Raw genomic sequence first — 21,484 nt, 5'->3', positions numbered from 1 at the left:
TAATATAAGTAACACAGTAACTGTAACTACGGTCAGTAGGGTAACTAATTAGTTGCAGGTAACAATGTAAAAGTAACAGATTAGAGTAGCTAAGGGACTTAAGGTAAGAATACCTGAGTAGGTGTAACTCATTAACCTGACACAGGTGCTGAATCATTTTTTTCATAAACCCGTGGATTCAGATTTACCATATTTCTTGTTGAACAGTTCCTTGACTTGTTCTCGGAGGATGACTTTCTCCCCAACGCGACTAATGTCGTCGTCATCTGTCAGGCGAAGATGAATCAGTTCATAAATCAATGCAGGATCCAATCAGCGAGAATTCTGCATCCTTCAAAATCGTCACACTCACCACTTATCGTTGCGTAGGCCTTCTTTAGCAAAGTGACACGTCGAGGTGCTGAGGAGGGAAACACCATCATTAATGAGCTATCAATAATAATCTCACTGATCAATCAGACTTATGAACAGAACCAAATCGTGTTCCTACCTGGTTTAGGAATGAGTCCTTGAAAAGGTCTGAAAAGAGACATTTTCAAAAGCATTTTTACAAGGAACAGCACTGCCCCCTAGTGAATGCATCAAGTAACCCCCAAACAAGCAAATAAACAAAAATAAATAAATGAATACAGTGTTTACAGTCAAATTCACAAAATATTGTGATACAGATTATAGGATTTTTTACAGCATAACTTTATATCATGAAGTGTGGTAATATTACATCTTAAACGCACCAGCAGTACATTAAGAAATATAAAATGAGAACATTTCATTTAAAACGCTGCAAATAACTGATCACATGTTGAACTTCAGTCATGATGTCGGAATTTTTTTCTTTTTATACAAGAATTACAAAATACTAAACTTGCAGTCATTCACATGGAATTATTGTCTGTAATTTCAATAAATCTAATTTTTTTTCCATTTCCAAGTTGCAGAATATTTCAAGGTGCAAAAACAAAATAACCTGTAGGGGGCAAATCCTTACACAACTGAAGTTTTTTTTTTTTTTTTTTTTTTTTTTACATTGTATTTTATTGAATACAGATCATTCACTTTATAATTGTGTAACACAAAATTAATCACTGCTGAGAAAATTACTGTGTTGTCCCCTACTAGGCCCGCTTGTGGCGCTAACGTACCAAACACTAGTTAACCAACCATTTACGACTCTGATGTTCAGTTGTTGTGATCAGGATATGTGATGTTTTTGTTATCAAAACACCAAATAACTCAATGCAGGAATCCAAACAAACCATTCCGCTTCACCCCTCAACCAGCCGGTGGACCAACACGCTGCCCCATCACGAGCCGGCGAGGTCACACTCCTACAATCGACCAATCACATTATGTCTGAGGCAATTTATGATCATGTGATCTGGAAATCCCACCTGGTGATTGTGAAGCTGATTTTGTCAGCGACTGCGAGGATCCTCTCCAGGTTTTGGGATCCAAAGGTGCAGGGTTTCCTGAAGGGGATGCCGGGGGGGAGGCCCTCAATAATGACCGAGTCTGGATTGTTCTTGATCCTCTTATAAGGCACTTGGACCGGGTACTTGATGCCCAATGCCTCGCCATACTTGCGGTTGAACAGGTCTTGGACCTGCTCCCGCAGTGTGTTGGCCAGGTCAATCCTGGACAGCTTGGACTCCAAGCCCTCTGGAAGCAGAAGATGTTTGCTGTCAACCTTGAAGACTGCTGAGTGAATTTTACACAACTCTGCTCTAATTAAACACACCTCTGCTGTTACCGAGGTGACGTGTTAGGACTAGCTTCAGTATCAAACCTACGAGTCAGAGACAAACACACCTGAGAATCCAGGTCTTTTGGATACAGCTGCAGGATCCTCCGGTGCTGTTGCTGTGTCCTTGGTGTCCAGCTCTTTAGAAGAATACACAAAGGTTAAAATTTTGCTTGTTGGATCTTAAAGCACATTAAATTCAGCAAACATCAGAGCTGCTGCTTTCTCATAAATAAATAGTCAGTGAGGCAGAGTTCAAACCGCTGCAAGGACTTTCTTTTTCCTTCAGGATCGCCGAAATAACAATAGAACCTGATCCGGATTGATGCTCAAACGTTTTAAGTCTGCAGAAGAAAGTTAACCTGCTGGATGACGTTTGTGCACAATGACTATTAATGTATTAATTAAAGTGATGAAAGTTCAGTGAGTCCAGATCTCAAACCCATCTGAATCTTGTGGTTTCAACAAAATAACTTAAGTTTGATCTAATACACAGTGTTCCCGTTGGACGTCAGTACCTGAGTCCCCAGCAGGCACGGAAGGCGGCTCCTGTTTAACTTGTTCCGTTAACAGCTCGGGTCTGGGATGAAAACACAAAAAGACTTTTAATCACAAAACAGCAAAATAACCTCAAACGACAGAAAAGTGACTTTAACTGATCGTTAACGCTCGCCATGTTTCTCACCTCTTGATGACAAATTGAATCTGACTGCTGGCAGACAGAATCTTGCGCAGTTTGGCGCCTCCAAAACAGTTCGGCCTCCTGAGGGAGATTCCCTCTGGTAGTCCGGTGACGTACAGATCCTCTGGGTACATCTGGAACCTGGAGTAGGGAACTGTGGCTGGTTCAGGGAGGCCCAGAGCTTCAGCTGAAGAGGAGAACACATCACATAAAACATTTCAGTAATAAATCTCAAACTCTTATCAAAGGCAGGACAGCAGGAACGTCGGTGGGATCAGGAGTACCATCATGTAGACCTGGGTGTAATTCCCAATGTCACTACCGCTCAGTGTCCCTGTTCAAGACAATCAGGGAATAAGTTCTGGCATCCGTAGGTCTCAGGGTCCATCGAGGACTTCATTCTTGTGTTACAAAGTCTTCCTGACAGGCATTTTCTTTGTTTGATCTTGTATGGTTCTTACTTGGGGGGGGGGAGTAACAGGAAGACACAGGTCGGGAATGAGAGGAACAGTAGTAGCCAGTAAACCAGTACTGATCAGTATGTCTTTTATTTATATTTGTAATCTTTTTCTTTTTTACTTTCACTTATGATACTCTGTGTGCTTCTTACCCTGTGTGCTGCTATACAATGCTACCGGAACCTCAATTTCCCTGAGGGGAGTCTTCCTAAGCAATCAATAAAGTTCTGTCTAATGTAATCTAATCTAATCTAACACTCCACGTGACCAGGAACACCCATAGTGTACCACGTTAAAGTTGGTTTTTCAGTTGGCTATCTGAGAAACATTCACTTTGTGAAGTCTGATTTTGGTTTGGAACAGTTTGCGCCTCAACGTAACAGGACTTAACAAAATACTGGCGGGTGCCACTTGTAGCCTTCAGGCTCAGTGGCAGTGAAATCCCTGGGTGGCAGAATTATTGTGGTGTTAGCAAGACCTTTTGGTCTGTGACCTTGACCTCAAAGTCATGGTCATTCACTTTCGAATGTGATCGAGGACTTGACCTGATACACCTTTCCTGGAACGTTTGGTGAGCCTAAGCTTGTCCATTCCAAAGAAATTGCACTAACAAACTAATTATTGATGCCGCCCAATGCCCTCCCGCTGCTCTGCCCGCCCAGCTGCCAAGACGACAATACCCCTTCAGCCCATTAGAATTTCTTTTTCATGACATGTCTTCACTGTGCTGAATCTGCTCTGGAATTTATTGTAGATATCAGTGTGATAGGTTAGCAGGTTTGAAACCTTCTGACTCGTGACGTCTGTATGAGAGCCGAATGTCGTGAGCACAGGAATCTCACCGTACTTGATGCTGAAGAGACTTTCCACTTGCCGCCTCAGCTGAAGAATCATTTCACCAATGTCCTCCACGAGGCTCCCTGCTGAAAAAAATCAAAGTTATGAAACTGACATTTGGACCAGGACCACCAGAGGCAACATGAGGGCAGAGCAGTCATCTGCCATGTCACTTCACCGCTGCCCTGCACTGATCCAATCCTGAGAATCCGAGCTGGACATTCATTACCAGAAAATGTGAAATACTAAGTGGAAAAAAGTGATCAATACAGTAATGTAGGTTCTGCCTCACTGGTCAGTGTTAACAGCGGAAGGGGTGTGGCCAGTGCTGTCTGGGAAAACATGATCACACACAGTGGAGGTGTTGGTCGGAGGAGGTTTGGGACACCATGACTAGGGATGCACCAATCCACATTTTTTCACTTCCGATCCAATCCAGATACTTGAATCTGGCTATCTGCCGATAGTGATACTATGCCGATACCAGAGCTCTGTGTGCTTTAATATTATTATCATTATTGTTATTATTATATGAGGATATTTTGTATCCCCAGTTATACAGCTTCATGATGAAGTGGTTTAGAGGAGGATTGTCTTAAAAGAAGACCTGAAAGTTCAGCTACAATTTGCCAGAAGGTACATCGAAGACGCAAGCCTAGATTTGATTTTTTGGTGAAAGAATTAAATACTTTTATTTATTTTTTGGTGGTTCCTTGTAGCATTTTGTAAATACGCTCCATCCTCAAAATGGTACATGTACTCATACTCAATTTTTGGGGTGCCCTGGTGAAAAAAATCTAATCAATCCAATCTTGGTTGATGAGAAACGCCAGGTCTTGGGGGGAAAAAAAGCACAGACTTTATACAACCCCTGGCAAAAATTATGGAATCACCGGCCTTGGAGGATGTTCATTCAGTTGTTCAATTTTGTAGAAAAAAGCAGATCACAGACATGACACAAAACTAAAGTCATTTCAAATGGCAACTTTCTGGCTTTAAGAAACACTATAAGAAATCAAGAAAAAAAATTGTGGCTTTCAGTAACGGTTACTTTTTTAGACCAAGCAGAGGGAAAAAAATATGGACGCACTCAATTCTGAGGAATAAATTATGGAATCACCCTGTAAATTTTCATCCCCAAAACTAACACCTGCATCAAATCAGATCTGCTCGTTAGTCTGCATCTAAAAAGGAGTGATCACACCTTGGAGAGCTGTTGCACCAAGTGGACTGACATAAATCATGGCTCAAACACGAGAGATGTCAATTGAAACAAAGGAGAGGATTATCAAACTCTTAAAAGAGGGTAAATCATCACGCAATGTTGCAAAAGATGTTGGTTGTTCACAGTCAGCTGTGTCTAAACTCTGGACCAAATACAAACAACATGGGAAGGTTGTTAAAGGCAAACATACTGGTAGACCAAGGAAGACATCAAAGCGTCAAGACAGAAAACTTAAAGCAATATGTCTCAAAAATCGAAAATGCACAACAAAACAAATGAGGAACGAATGGGAGGAAACTGGAGTCAACGTCTGTGACCGAACTGTAAGAAACCGCCTAAAGGAAATGGGATTTACATGCAGAAAAGCTAAACGAAAGCCATCTTTAACACCTAAACAGAAAAAAACAAGGTTACAATGGGCTAAGGAAAAGCAATCGCGGACTGTGGATGACTGGATGAAAGTCATATTCAGTGATGAATCTCGAATCTGCATTGGGCAAGGTGATGATGCTGGAACTTTTGTTTGGTGCCGTTCCAATGAGATTTATAAAGATGACTGCCTGAAGAGAACATGTAAATTTCCACAGTCATTGATGATATGGGGCTGCATGTCAGGTAAAGGCACTGGGGGAGATGGCTGTCATTATATCATCAATAAATGCACAAGTTTACATTGATATTTTGGATACTTTTCTTATCCCATCAATTGAAAGGATGTTTGGGGATGATGAAATCACTTTTCAAGATGATAATGCATCTTGCCATACAGCAAAAACTGTGAAAACATTCCTTGCAAAAAGACACATAGGGTCAATGTCATGGCCTGCAAATAGTCCGGATCTTAATCCAATTGACAATCTTTGGTGGAAGTTGAAGAAAATGGTCCATGACAAGGCTCCAACCTGCAAAGCTGATCTGGCAACAGCAATCAGAGAAAGCTGGAGCCAGATTGATGAAGAGTACTGTTTGTCACTCATTAAGTCCATGCCTCAGAGACTGCAAGCTGTTATAAAAGCCAGAGGTGGTGCAACAAAATACTAGTGATGTGTTGGAGTGTTCTTTTGTTTTTCATGATTCCATAATTTTTTCCTCAGAACTGAGTGATTCCATATTTTTTTCCCTCTGCTTGGTCTAAAAAAGTAACCGTTACTGACTGCCACAATTATTTTTCCTGATTTCTTATAGTGTTTCTTAAAGCCAGAAAGTTGCCATTTGAAATGACTTTAGTTTTGTGTCATGTCTGTGATCTGCTTTTTTTCTACAAAATTAAACAACTGAATGACCATCCTCCGAGGCTGGTGATTCCATAATTTTTGCCAGGGGTTGTAGAGAAAAGACACAGTTCTCTCTCTCTTCCTCTCTCTCCCGCTCCAAGAAATTAGCTCTTTAGAATGCTGAAACATGCGCAAGTGTAAAATCTGATTAATGGTATATATGTTTATGTACATATAAACAGGTCCACTGTTGGGTCAGTGGCTGAAGTTTAATCTCTTGAACACCAGAGGGCACACCTACCCTGAGTACATATACCGTTTTGAGGAAGGAGCAGATTTCCAAAATGCCACAAGAAACCACCAAAAAATAAATTACAGTACTTAATTTACTCATATTTGGAATCAGTCTGGGTCAGTCTTTCTGCCCCCAGTTAAAAAAAACCTTGTGCTCTTTAATGTGGTGCTTTTTCAAATGTCTAAGTTTGCTGTGTTGTCGGTTGCGACGAAGCTTTCGCCTGTCAGTACCACGGCTTTGCAAACGCTGCACGTTGCTGTCTTGTTTTGTGGTGTTGATAGTATAAAATATTTCCAACCAGCGGATATGTTGTGATGAAAAGTTGGTCAGCGACAGTCAGTACTCCTCAATGGTCACCTGATAGCTGACTGCAACCTGCGGAAACAGAGGTGTGTCTCATTATTCTGCATCTCAATGAGACACGCCTCCGTTCAGGAACCCCCATCCCGCATTCCACAGCCAGTCAGCAAAGCAGCCAGCAGCACTTTTAGAGATGTTTCAGCACACACAGACGCGGCTACTGGATCAGAAAACGCCACAGGTTATATCGGAAATTGCTGATCTGTGAATTACGTTGGTATCGGAACCTGATATCAATATTGGACTGGATCAGCCCCATCCCTATCCATGACCCAAAAGTCCAAGAGTCAGAGAGGCATGCAACAGATCAGGTCCGATCCAGAAGCATGAGCTGATACTGAAGGACCTACATGCTGGATCATGCGCATGGATGTGCGTCACATGGTCATAGTTCCATAGCAGACATTCCTTCACAATGTATGTAGAACTCCTTATCGATGTCTCGCCAAGTAACCCCCAACATAACGTCATTCCAGCAGTACCCAAGGATTCTCCAAAGAGACCAGGTACTCAAGACATCCCGTCATCACCTCAGAAATAAGAAGTCCCACAACTATACACCAAGACCAGAAGCACTGAGAGCCTGAAATTGTCGACCTGTCCTCTCTTGCAGAGGTATAAGCATCAGCCAACACCTCCAGTTGTGCATGGAGAAATGTGTGCAGATCCTGCTGTTCCTAAGTGGTCTCCCAGTCAAGTACTACTCAGGACCTCTGATTAACATCTGAGATCTGACGGGATCAGGTGCACATAGAGGGGTATGCACTGATATCAATCATGACTCATGTCAAAGATCAAAGCATCGTTGCAAAGTCAGCGTCCTTGAATCTTTAATCTCCACCAAAGACTCTGGATGAAAGCCAGAATTCAGTTTGCTCCCCAATCCACAGCAGTCAGAGTACCTGTGCTCAGGATACCCACGATGCCTAGCTATTCACTGGGGATCTCACAAATTCTTAAGATGTGTCACAAGCGGCCTAATCAATGAAGACAAGTGCTTTGTGACACACAACGTTGTCTCCAAAGGACCAATGCCACTCTTCATGCTTGTGTTCAGTGAGTAGTCGCAGAGCTAGGACATATTGAATGGTTGACTTCTTGGTCGTGGATCCATTTAAGAATGACCTCTGCAGGTATGTTTCCTGCTCCAGAGAGCAGTGTGACATGCCTGAAGTTGTTGCAATCCAGGCGTTAACCCTTTCCTTTCCAGAAAAAGACAATAATTTTTTTTCCTATCCTCACTTCTAGACCCTGCTGAAAAAACAAGGACCTGACCTGGAAAGGACCACCGAACCAGTCGGATGGTGAAAGTGAACAAGTGCAACTGAGAAACAGAGAGACAAGGAGAAACTCTCAGCTGGACAGCGTGGATTTTGATTAATTTTGTTCATAAATACGTCTGATTAAATCATCTCTGAGACCTATAAGTGAACCCGCGACCATCAATTATCCACACTACCTTCAGAAGATCTGACGCTGTGGACAGCTGCACTGGGAGGAAGAGCTTCAGCTGCAAGAAACATTGAAAAAGAAACTATCAGTGATGTAAACATACCGCTATGGTCATGTTTACTAACATAACTCAATTCTGCCACAAACCAACACAGGAAGATTAACTTAACTTGCGTGTTTTTGACAGTCACACAGGAGAAACCAAGCTTCCTGCCAATCATTGCTCCTCCATAAAGAAACACCAATTTTATATAGTGCACACCACCATCACATGGCAGTTTAGTGGAATTACACCTGAAACACCAACTGCCTTCTTAAGACATTGACATTGTACAGCTCTAACTGGATGTTGGTGTCCAGTGGGCAAAATTAAGTAGACCTGAGCATCCTAAATATTATTACTCACTCTACCTCAAAGCATCACTGATTATAAAAAAACAAAAGACCTGACAAAAACGTAGATGAATGAACATAAAAGTTTTAATTCGTCCTGCTGTTTTGGACCTTCATGAGATGCTCTGGAATGACGTAATTGTAGACCCAAATTTAGGTAATTTTAAGATGTTTTCAGGAAAGGATGTCAAGAAACACTGATTTCAGGTTAAACTTTGTAAATCAATTAAAAAAAACCCCATATAAATCAGGTTTTATTTTTCATCCTAACAGATTAACCTTTTAAATTCAAAATATCAGTGTGGCGTCTGGTGAACTCACCTTTGTTTTCATTCCTTCAGGGGACATTGTTGAAAGAAAAGGAAACTTAAACAAACCACAATCAAATCACCAAAACAAAACCTTATGACCAAGACCACAGCGAGTAGACTCTTCATTCTCTAACTGAACACAGCCTTCAGATGCAGAAAAATTTAATTTAAATACATAAAAGTGTATCGTGGGTTTTTAGCCAAACTCTGATGTCCAATCAAACATAGGACAGAAAGTTTTAGAAATGTTCATAACTCTAAATGTATATTTAAAGGACTATTAGCCTCCCATCGCCACTCTTTAATGTCATTTAAACAGGACAGTTTGAAGTCCAATAAATTCACTCTGAAGGGTTTTTAATGAGGCTGCTGGTGTTCAGAAAGAGAGCGTCGTCTACTCCAATGTTCTCGGTAACCTTCCTCTAGTTATCTACGGTTTGATAGGTAAGGCTGTTTGGGTCTAATGAGAGCAGAGTGTTAGCTGGAGGAAGCACGTGGGAGTCCAGACAGTCTTTGGAAGCAGACTGGTCTCTAATAAGGCCAGAAGGTCTAATGTCTTCTGGGCAGCAGAACTACAGGACATCAGGAAAGGTGCACAATGAATCAGTCTCAAGAAATTGTGTCCTCACACAGTCAGGACCACAATGTTTGGACAAGGAAGAATTTGTATTCATAAATTCACAACATCCTGCAGCTGAAACCAACATGAGCTTCAAAGAGCAGCCTGTAAATATTAAACTCACAAACATCCAAACGGGTTGGAACATGGTGCTGCACGTCAACGCATCCATATCACAGCATAACCGCTTTGGTTATGGATGGCAACCACTCAGGCAAACAGCCGATGTATCCTAAACTCTCAAAAATAGCCATCTATTTGACACAGACAGGTGAAACGTGGGTGTGTCCTTGGTCTTCTCCCACCATTGGGAACCTCAACACTGAAGCATCTACATGCTGGATCATGCCCAGAGGAACGTGACACATTACCAAAATGTTGTAGGTGACATTTCTGTACAATGTAATGTGATCCTTGCAGAGTCTCCAGAAGTAACCGCTTGTTTGACAAGTCATTCCAACAGTACCCAAGTATCCTTTTTTTAAAGATAAAATCGAAAAGGGAGTGCTGCGTGGATCCACAAATTGTGAAATCAAAAAGTTTTTTTTTTTAAATCTTTATGCACAGGTGCTCAGTTGGAGATAGGGGTGCTATTCAGTACTTAGAAAACACGCGTTTTTAATCTTCAAATGGTGAAAATGAAAAAACAAAAAAGAGCTCTTTTGTGTGAAAACCTCAGGAAGACCAAAAACAAAGCTCCAAGGCACTCTGGGAAAATTGAATTAAAAAGCCTTTATTGTGGCATGGCTATATAATTAAAATACGCACCGACGTGTTTCGGCCCAGCATGGCCTTCTTCAGGATATCAAACAGGTTTTGCACAGGTGTCACAGGCCTCCTTTAATAAGGAGGAAGCTAGTACACGCCTACACTCAGATAATTAGAGGAGATTAGAAGTGCATTTTTAGAACAACAACAATGGAAAGACAAAACACAAAAATACAATACAGTATAGTCTATGTACAATATAATACTATATAATACAGTTGATTTAAATATATGTAATGCAATCGCTCAAATGGTAAACCCCAATGAAACAGGGCGGGCACCTCCTTGAACAATCTAGGTCACAAGATACATATATCATAAATATGGAGAGAAATCTATGTCGGCGTTGAGGCCTGGATATTCAGGTGCTTTTAAGTGTACAATCCAATAAGTTTCACGTTGTAGGAGGACAGAAAGTCTGTCGCCACCACGTGATTGTTTTTCAATTGTCTCAATGACCATCACTTTTAGTTTATTGACATTTGTGTGTCTAGCCATGTGATAGTGGACTGCCATAGGGTAGAGTGGATCTTGCTTCAGTATGGCACGTTTATGCTCTGCAAGTCTGTCTTTAAGTCTCCTTTTAGTTCTTCCAATATAGAAACATCCACATTCACACTGCAATTTATATACCACAAAAGATGTATTGCAGTTGGCATACTTTGAAATACTTAGGCATACTAAGAAATTGGAGCATTATTGATAGTGATGCTCATCTAAAGGACGTGTTCCCTGATCCTCCAGCTTTTTGTTATAGACGTGCTCCCACTCTTAAGGATCATCTGGTGAGGAGGCACTTGCCACCTGCTACTTTATCCACATGGCTTCAGCTCCCCAAAGGAACATTCCCTTGTGACAATTGCAATCATTGCCCCAATATTGACAAATCATCATCTTTCAAAGACCGCACAGGAAAGAAATTTCAATTAAAAAAGTATGCCAACTGCAATACATCTTTTGTGGTATATAAATTGCAGTGTGAATGTTTCTATACTGGAAGAACTAAAAGGAGACTTAAAGACAGACTTGCAGAGCATAAACGCGCCATACACAAGCAAGATCCACTCTACCCTATGGCAGTCCACTATCACATGGGTGGACACACAAATGTCAATAAACTAAAAGTGATGGTCATTCAGACAATTGAAAAACAATCATGTGGTGGCGACAGACTTTCTCTCCTCCTACAACGTGAAACTTATTGGATTATACACTTAAAAGCAACTGAATATCCAGGCCTCAACACCGACATAGATTTCTCTCCATATTTATGATATATGTATCTTGTGACCTAGATTGTTCAAGGAGGTGCCCGCCCTGTTTCATTGGGGTTTACCACTTGAGCGATTGCATTACATATAATTAAATCAACTGTATTATATAGTATTATATTGTACATAGACTATACTGTATTGTATTTTTGTATTTTGTCTTTCCATTGTTGTTGTTCTAAAAAGGCACTTCTAATCTCCTCTAATTATCTGAGTGTAGGCGTGTACTAGCTTCCTCCTTATTAAAGGAGGCCTGTGACACCTGTGCAAAACCTGTTTGATATCCTGAAGAAGGCCATGCTGGGCCGAAACACGTCGGTGCGTATTTTAATTATATAGCCATGTGTTGTGTGGGCCGCTGAAGAGGAGGTACTGCTGGCCCACCACCACCAGAGGGCGCCCTGCCTGGAGTGCGGGCTCCAGGCACCAGAGGGCGCTGCCGCATCATGGGAGTAGCCTGGGTGACAGCTGTCACCCATCACCAGACACAGCTGTTCTACTCAGCACCGAGGTATATCAGGAGGACGGTGTCTCCACCTCAGTGCCGAGATATCGCCTAAGACCAAGGTAGTATTCTCTGCAGTTATACATTGCATCATCAGCTAAGACTGTTAAAACCTTTTTCAGGACTGGTGACTACTGAAAACCTCATTCTTTGGATAAGTACTCACCTTCCTGCTATACTTTGCCAAGAGGTGGAGGCGGCTTCTCCCCTCTCTGTTACTGGGTGCGTTCATCCACTCCTGTGTGTTGTTGCTCTCTCCTGCCAGCAGTACTGGATCCGACGAGCGGAGGCAGTGGCCACCTGGGAATTCGGGACTTGGCGGTTCCAGTATTTCCAGGGTTCGGTGGCAGAGGAGATCTGGGTGGTTCCGGTTCGACTGAGACAGACGTCTCCTACCTTCGAGCCTGCCCACACGACACCAGCGGATTCGACCCCAAATTGTGTTTGTTGTATTACTCGTGCTTGTTTCAGTAGTAAATCTTGTTATTTACTCTCTCCATTGTCCGTTCATTGCGCCCCCTGTTGTGGGTCCGTGTTCCTACACTTTCACAACAGCCATGCCACAATAAAGGCTTTTTAATTCAATTTTCCTAGAGTGCCTTGGAGCTTTGTTTTTGGTCTTCCTGAGGTTTTCACACAAAAGAGCTCTTTTTTTGTTTTTTTCATTTTTTCACTATTTGAAGATAAAAACGCCTGTTTTCTAAGTACCCAAGTATCCTCCACAGAGACGTGGTACCAAAGACATCCAGTCATCACCTTAGGTCCCTGGTTAAGAATCCAAGCCATACAACCACACAGCTAAATACATTGCACCAGGCCCCTAAAGACTTGGACCTTTGTTCACCTGCAAAGATGTCAGCATCTCCAAACGCCTCTGCCCAGCAATCTCATGAATCCATAAGGTCTTCCCAGACACATCTCGAGCTCAAAGATAAATTCAACACTTTGACAACCGAAGACTGGTTCAAGGTAATGAATGAATGATCTGTAATGAAGTCAACCATCTGAATAATTTAGTGAAGGACACACAGAAGGCAAAATGCCTCAAGAACAAACAGGAACTTGAAAACGGTTGCAGAGGAACCCTGACAGAACATCACCAGCACCTGGTGGCATCTGTGGGTTCAGAACTACAGATAGTCAAAGCATCTGCTGCCAAACGTTCCAATGTGTTGTGAGAGGAGCCAAAAACCATAAAAACTGATGTCCAAATATTTATGGACCCAACTGTCAAATCCCTCAAATGCCTGCTGCTGATACATGGTGCATTTTCCTGATAAGAACTGGTGTTTTTAAAACTGGGGGAAGGTCAACTAGGTCACAGTTGGATAGCGGGCTTTCTTATGGGCGGGGTCAGGATGACTAGTGGGTGGAGAGGATTGGGGATCATTTGGGGTGGAGGAAGACTGAAAGAAGAAGGATCTAAGAAAATTGATCTCATACGTGTGAAAGCTTATCTAGCTTTCGTTAAAAACAGCCAGAGAGTTGTCAGGTGGGAGCGGAGAGCGCTGCGAGGCTCCAGCGTGGCTGGCGTTCCACGAGCTGCAGTGAGAAGGACGTAGATGAGATGAGGTGAGGGCGGTGGGAGGAGATGAAGTTACCTGTGTGGTTGTCCATCGGGTGATGAGGAGCGGTGGAAGCTGGAGGAGCGGGCGGTGCAGCCGGAGCAGAAGGAGTGGCGGGCGACGCCGTAGGTGGACACGCTGTAGTCACAACGGGCTCAGCCGCTGACTCGCCGGGCTCCTCCCCACTTGACGTGGCATCTGCAGAATGAGTTTTCTTAAAGCATTTCACGAGTTTTAATGTATGGTGATATGTTTGGCCAAAGATCACCAACAATGTTTTAAGTAGCATGAAGCCACAAAAACTGCACTGGGTTTATATGTTTTTTAACACTCAGGGATCAAAAAACATTAAAAAAAAAAAAAACTCCCACATTGATCTGGACTCATCAGAGTGTCCATGGGAGCCTGAGGACTAGTGATTTTAAGCTGTTCTAATCCAATGTAACCTGTTTTAAAAGGGTCTAAACAGGTTTAAAGTAGATAATAAGTGGTTTAACCAGATTTAAACGTTCGTATGGCTGTTTATAAAGAGGAAGACTGCAGTCTGTTCCATTTTTATATAATTTACAACACAATTCTGAATTTGGCATAAAATTTGATTCTTTGTACCACCACCATGTGGTGCTTTAGCAGAATTACATCTGAAACATCAACCAGGGACGTGCTGGTCTAGTGGTTAAAGCATTGGGCTTGAGTCCAGAGGATCCTCGAGTTGCTCCCGGTGTGTGGTGAGCGCCTTGTATAGCTGCAACCTGACATCAGTGTGTGAGTGTGCCTGTGTGAATGTGAGGCATTATTGTAAAGCACTTTGAGTGTCTAATGCAGATGGAAAAGTGCAATATAAATGCAGTCCATTTAACTGCAATATTTTCCAGCAGCCTGTCCCAATCCTGGTCTTCGGGACCCATAGTGCTGCACAGTTTCCATTTGTCCCTGATCTACCGGGACCAATCCAGTGTGTTTAGTCAATCAACAGTTGCATCACCAACGGAACACAACAGATTTAGAACAGAACGGAACATCTTCACTCTCACTGCAACACTTGTTGTTCAGCGCAGTGAGATGAGGTATGCACCTGTATTTAGACGCCCGAAAGGTAACAGTAAAGACAAGTCAGATGTATAAAAACCTTCAGAACCATTTTGGCTCATTATGTGCGGCTGGAGCAGGGAAAATTGGACACTGTGCAGGACTTTGGGTGCCGAGAAGGACCAGGCTTGGGAAACACTTTTACAGTATCTGAGATACATTGAACCACCTTCACTGGACGACTGTGTGTTCAGTGAGTGAGACCAATCAGACCTGAACAAACTCAGTTGAATCGTATCAAATACAGGGATGATAATTCCCGGCATGTCTGTGGAGTCTGCATAAAAAACAACAAAAAAAAAAACTGTTGCTGTATTTGCGCACTTAAATTTCAGACAACAGTTGGTGGATATTTTGGCCAATCAACTACCATGACATCATCTAAGAGCGGCCATTTAAGACGCCACAGTAGACAAACAATAAAAATCCACCTTTTCCTGCCCTTAAATCTGCTCCATGGGTTCCTCCAGTGGGACACTTGTCAAACGCCAACTAATTAGGGAATAACCCTGTTGTGTCTGATGATTTGCGACCGTTCATGCTGGATTTACGGTTGCAAATAGAGTTTTACCGGTGACGCGTTAGGTTATTCCCATTCTAATCCAATTCCATCGTATGCACGGTTTATTTTTCTGTAAGTAATTCGGTCGGTGAATCGTTGTGAAACGTGGTGGTCGGCTCGTTCATGCTTACCGTAGCAACAGCGTCTTCATGCCAAACTGGAAATTCTGTGAGCAGACCCACAGATTTCTCAGTCTCGTCAGCTGCACTGAGTTAAATCCATCAATCGATCCAGTTAAATCCATTAAATCCGCGCAGTTCGGCATTGTTGTCACTCCGCCAGTTTCTCTCGCTCTCAGCTGACAGCGTCATTAGTGGCGCCTGCGCAGCAACGCGGTCAGGGCGCGAACTTATACATCAAATGTGAAACGGTCGAATATTTTGCCACCATCTACCTGATATTTTATGGTCTGAAATCTCATCTCATCAGATTTTCAGAAGAAATGTAACTGGATTAGAAAGCTGACTGGCCATGATTTTTCATCCCCGCAAATCCTGACGTGTGCACAGGAGACGCTGTCAGCCATGTTGCAGTATTTTGTCTCATATGTTGGGTGTAACCTCTTACAAATATCATCTACCAGACGGACAATACGATGCGATCGTTCATGGAGTTTGTGGGAATGTTCCATCAATTTTGAATGAGCTGGAAAAGATTGTTATAAAAAGACAAATAAATGTTTCAAAAGAGAGAGAGAGAGAAAAAAAAGCACCATAACTGTTAAAAAAAAGGCTTTAAATGATTCCTGCTTAAGGAGAAAATTTACTCCTGTAGCTTCACAAGAATCTGGAGCAGGCGCTCTCTTACAGCAACTATCCTGCAGTTCTGCTAATGAGACCATGGACCCGGTTAATGAAAACCACCAAAAGAAGCAAACAGCAGCTGTGTGGCGTGTTCTCACTTACCCGGCACCGTCACTTGAATGATTTCCCCATCTGGAGGTTCTGCTTTAATTCTTTTCACGGGAGCGCAGTCCCCGGAAGGACCTGGGGGGAGTGAAAGGTTCAGTGGCGCTTCCATCAGGGTGTGGCCGAGCGCTTTACACCCTAAGGCGCGCAGCGTTTCCTGCTGCAGGACTCAGATCGATTGGGTTTATCTGAACGTACCTGCTTCACAGTCGGCTAAAGGACTCACACAAGCGCTTGCTGATCTGTGAAGGGAAATAAATCAGAAAGACAATTTAAAAAAACACTTGATTTTAACGTCACGTCATCCTGAATGATCACATGTTGAAGGTAGAAAAAGAAACACTCATTAAGGATGAAATAAATTGGCTCAAGGACTGTAACTGGACTTTTGATGTTTTAGTTCAACAGCGTAATTAGCACACGCACATAAAGTGCAGGTATCAGTCACTTTCTAAACTTCTACGACTGGAACAGTGAAGTTATCAACAAAATATTTAACATTCCATCTAAGAAACAGCTGCAGCACTTTTTTCCCCTCCCAGGACTGAAAGTAATTTATTTATTCTGTGTAAGTGAGACACATACTGACAATAAAAAACAAAAACAAAAATTAAAATTGCAGTACATTCAGCGTGATTGTTTTGTGACAACAGGCTCCAAAGTTAAACATACTACAGATGATGTCTGGAAGTGGTTTCTCAGAGTTTGCATGAGATATTCTTTACCTCTTACACAACTAAATCTGCAGAGTTAAATGTACTCTGCAGTCAGGACGTGGCTCCGCTTTTAAGTTTTAAGTCAACTATCAGTGTTAAATTAGGCCCCTTTTTAAACTATCACAATATTAAATCAGCTCTATAATAGTGCTACGTAGGGCTGTCAAAAAAAAAAAAAAAAATCAATACTCAGACACTAAAAATTAGTATCAGATTAGGTGTTCATTTGCAAAAATATCGGCACTATTATTTTTCATTTATCTAACGTTCATCTATTTTGTTTTTCTGCACGACCTATACAAAATATATGACAAAGTCATAGACATATACACACACACACACACACACACACACACACACACACACACACACACACACGCAAAATCTTACATATATAGATATATACACAGATATATTACAGAGTAATATATCTATAATATTACAGAGTTTTTGTAGTGCAGTATAGCAGACAACTTAAAAATACTCACAACAATGCTGCCTCAAGGTACTTCACACAAGTAAGGTGTCATTTATGTTATAGTTTGTTTTCATCCCCACAAATGGTATTGAGTATCAGGGATTTTTCTGGGGATTGGTATAGAGTTAGAAATTCTAGTATTGTGACAACCCAAGTGTTAGTCAGGGTTAAATCAACTCCATCAATGTTAAATCAGCTGCATCAGGGTTAAATCAACTCCACTATAGTGTTAAATCAGTTATATGATAATAAGAAATCAAGTCGATCAACTCTAGAGTTCAGTTATACCATGACAGAGTAGATTTAACACCATTTCAAATGGGACCATTTGTACTCTCTACAGCAGGGGTACCCAAGTTCTGTCCTTGAGATCTACCTTCCTGACACTCTTAGTTGTCTCCCTGCTCCAACACACCTGAATCCAATGAAAGACTTTGTAGCAGGCTTTTAATGAGTCTTTCATTGGATTCAGGTGTGTTGGAGCAGGGAGACAACTAAGAGTGTCAGGAAGGTAGATCTCGAGGACCGACCTTGGCCCCCCTGCTCTACAAAGTCTATTTTACTCTGCAGAATTTACTGTGTAAGGTTTGTTTCGCTGGACAATGAAAAGCTGAATAAATTTAACCGGCTAAGAGTTTCTTTAGCCTATGACTCACATGAATGAGCGTAAATCCAGTGTTACATTTGTTTATTTGTTGGCTAATTTCTCAGTAGGAATACTCACACCAGTATTCCCAAAATGAGTTGAAAAGGTGAAGAGAGAGAGAGAGATCGATCAAGTATATTGGGTACTGGCAGAGGTATTCATTTAATGTTTTAGGTTAAACAGAACAATTTTCAATAAATATCTTCCTGCCAGCTGAATAAATGAGAACCATTTTTCAGACTTGGCACCATTCTTCAACATAACACTCAAACAATGAGCCTCCAACAGGGAAAAGAAATGAAGCTTCTGAATGCCAAAAATGCAGATTGTGTTAATAGAAATTAAGATGGATTCTTGTTCATCCCAGCTGGTGATATGGATCCAAATATAATCGTCATAAAACAGTACGTTTAAACAGTTTAATGCCCACACTGGGGAAGGATGACTAGAAAGGCAACACAAAGATGGTGTGCTATGGTTAAGTAGGCTGGGTATGGTTACGTCTGTGTGGAGTATGGTTATGTAGGGGAGTAGAGTTACATCATCAGGGTATACGTATGTGGGGGGGGGTATAGTTACGTTGCGTGGGTAGCATGACGTAAGTGGGTATGGTTACATAGGCAGAGTACAGTTATGTAAGAGGATATAATTACACAGTCAGGGTATTGTTGCATAGGTGTGGTGATGACCAGGGGTGCACATAACTGGTGGTCATTGTGCTCGTGTGTGCTAAACATCATTGATGCACAACAGAGGGAAACGCAATCTGTCATTGCTTTCCTGTTATGAAGCACTTCGCTTGTGTTTTCTGCTGTTTATTTATTTTTAGCACGCACAAGCACCATGAATACCAGTTATGTGCACGCCTGGTTATGACATTGGGGTATGGTTACGTAAGTGGCTTATGGTTGTGCAATCAGGGTCTGTGTCGCCAGTGTCTGGGTACGTTGCTGACCTGCTGCAGTGAGGATTGATGAACAGCTCAGCTGAGGTTGGCGGGATGCTTAGACTGTCATGGAGGCCATCTTCAGGTGTGGAGCTCAGGTCATGTTTTCCATCCTCCCTTCCAATCTTACCAGCAGCTTTGACAAATGACACACAGAAGATAAACGAGGAAGGTATAAATAGATATATATAAAAAAGAAATGAATGGTAAATATTCTGACAAATATATGTCTAAACACATAAAATACTATTAAAATCTTTATAGATATTTTTGCATTGACTCAGAATTAAAAATCACCTCAATTAAACTAGCTCAAGATCAAGCTTAACATGCTTATTTTTTTAAGCAAGCTACACGCTAACTGGACAAGCTAGCAGCCTTAAGGCACTGTCCCAACTGCACGGATTAGCTTAGCTACCTGGCTAGCTCAGTTTCTACTTTGGCGATAAACTAAAACAGATATGTTCTAGATTATGCAACACCATTAAATAAAAGAGCTGCATTCATTTTTCCAGCCCAATGATTACTTTCATTCCCTTAAATGTAAGTTTAAGAGACAGATTTGGCATTAGCACCAATTTGTGTGAAGTATTTGCTAAAAATGAACTCAATTCAAAATCTCATCGTGGATTACAAGAGTGAATATTTCAGTTCTTTGGGTGAATCTGAGTTTAGACACTCATTAAACTGAATTATTTTGGAATGGATTTATGCTGCTAGCGTGTGCTAGTAGTTTACTACTTCCTGTCTTCATTTTCACACAGGTAACATGGTTCTAGTGCACCTGGAAAGTATTCACAGCACTTCACTTTTTCCACATTCTGCTACAGTGGGGCTAAAAAGTATCTAGTCAGTCCCTAACTGTGTAAGTTCTCCTACTTAGAAAGATGAGAGAGGTCTGTAATTTTCATCATAGGTACACTTCAACTATGAGAGAAAAAATGAGAAAAAAAAAAAAAAATCCAGGATGTCACATTGAAGAATTTTAAAGAATTTATTTGGAAATTATTGTGGAAAATAAGTATTTGGTCACCCAGAAACAAGCAAGATTTCTGGCTCTCACAGACCTGTAATGTCTTCTTTAAGAAGCTCTTCTGTCCTCCACCTGTTACCTGTATTAATGGCATCTGTTGGCACTCGTTATCTGTATAAAAGACATCTATCCACAGCCTCAGTCAGACTCCAAACTCAACCATGGCCAAGACCAAAGAGCTGTCAAAGGACACCAGGAAGAAAATTGTAGATGTGCACCAGGCTGGGAAGAGTGAATCTACAGTAGTCCAGCAGGTTGGTGTGAATAAATCAACTGTGGGAGCAATTGTAAGAAAATGGAAGACATACAAGACCACTGATAATCTCCCTCGATCTGGGGCTCCACGCAAGATCTCATCCCGTGGGGTCAAAATGATCATGAGAACGGTGAGCAAAAATCCCAGAACAACACGGAGGGACCTGTGAAAGCACTGAAGATGCTACGTGGCTGGGTCTTCCAGCATGACAATGATCCCAAACACACTGCTCGGGCAACGAAGGAGTGGCTCCGTAAAAAGCATTTCAAGGTCCTGGAGTGGCCAAGACAGTCTCCAGACCTCAACCCCATAGAAAATTTTTGAGGGAGTTGAAAGTCCGTGTTGCTCAGCGACAGCCCCAAAACATCATTGCTCTATCGGAGATCTGCATGGAGGAATGGGTCAAAATACCAGCTACAGTTTGTGCAAACCTGGTGAAGACTTACAGGAAACGTATGACCTCTGTCATTGCCAACAAAGATCATGTTACAATGTATTGAGTTGAAATCTTGTTACTGACAAAATACTTATTTTCCACCATAATTTACAAATAAATTCTTTAAAAAACCTACAATGTGATTTCCTTGATTTTTTTTTCCTCATTGTGTCTCTCATAGTTGAAGTGTACCTATGTTGAAAATTACAGACCTCTCTCATCTTTCTAGGTAGGAGACCTTGCACAGTCAGGGATTGACTAAATACTTTTTGCACCACTGCATGTTAAAACCTTATTCCAAAATGAAGTAAATTCATTTTTCTCCCTCAAAATTCTACACAGAATAGAGGGTTTTCAATCACGTGACCGATTTGCTACCGTCTCCATCGTGGATTACTATGCGGCTGGCGCGTGAAAGAAAATAGAAAGAATGAAACCTTTAAAGGCTTTAAACCCTGGAGATAGAGCTGTTTATCGTGATCGATGTGTAGCAGTTGATTCAGTGGATCCGTATGTTATACAGTATAGTGAATTTAATGAAGATGTAATGAACTGGCCGGCAGTTTCACAGCGTAACCTTAATATGGCCAAAACCAAGTAGACCGCCCGTAAATCCACCAGAGGAAAAGCTTTGAGGAAGCAGCTGGCTACCAAAGTCGCCTAGAAGAGCGCTCCAGCTACCGGCGGTGTGAAGAAGCCTCACCGTTACAGGCCCGGC

General features: G+C 41.8%; 1 protein-coding gene and 1 long non-coding RNA gene across 4 annotated transcripts in view; one reads left to right on the top strand and one right to left on the bottom strand.

The window, feature by feature from the left end:
- gtf2ird1 (GTF2I repeat domain containing 1) overlaps positions 1-21,484 on the bottom strand; it is a 58,342-nt gene that overhangs the window by 4,768 nt on the left and 32,090 nt on the right. For 2 of the 3 annotated variants that reach the window (XM_034177748.1, XM_034177746.1), the window contains exons 11-23: positions 19,051-19,177; positions 16,454-16,497; positions 16,253-16,333; positions 13,733-13,894; positions 8,272-8,322; positions 3,724-3,804; positions 2,427-2,610; positions 2,260-2,321; positions 1,810-1,881; positions 1,392-1,659; positions 491-519; positions 353-400; positions 189-266 (exon numbers count right to left, since the gene is read on the bottom strand). In XM_034177748.1, the coding sequence (XP_034033639.1) occupies positions 189-266; positions 353-400; positions 491-519; positions 1,392-1,659; positions 1,810-1,881; positions 2,260-2,321; positions 2,427-2,610; positions 3,724-3,804; positions 8,272-8,322; positions 13,733-13,894; positions 16,253-16,333; positions 16,454-16,497; positions 19,051-19,177 (1,287 nt within the window). The remainder of the gene's footprint in view (positions 1-188; positions 267-352; positions 401-490; positions 520-1,391; positions 1,660-1,809; positions 1,882-2,259; positions 2,322-2,426; positions 2,611-3,723; positions 3,805-8,271; positions 8,323-13,732; positions 13,895-16,252; positions 16,334-16,453; positions 16,498-19,050; positions 19,178-21,484) is intronic. The other variant, XM_034177747.1, reaches the window with a different exon arrangement.
- Positions 15,642-20,023, top strand: LOC117516864. The gene is made up of 4 exons (XR_004562556.1): positions 15,642-15,653; positions 18,560-18,562; positions 19,031-19,037; positions 19,872-20,023. It is a non-coding gene; the product is annotated as an uncharacterized LOC117516864 (long non-coding RNA).

The sequence above is a fragment of the Thalassophryne amazonica genome, chromosome 9 (genome assembly GCF_902500255.1).
Source record: "Thalassophryne amazonica chromosome 9, fThaAma1.1, whole genome shotgun sequence".
Lineage (NCBI taxonomy): Eukaryota > Metazoa > Chordata > Actinopteri > Batrachoidiformes > Batrachoididae > Thalassophryne > Thalassophryne amazonica.
This window is presented reverse-complemented; position numbering and strand designations above follow the sequence as displayed.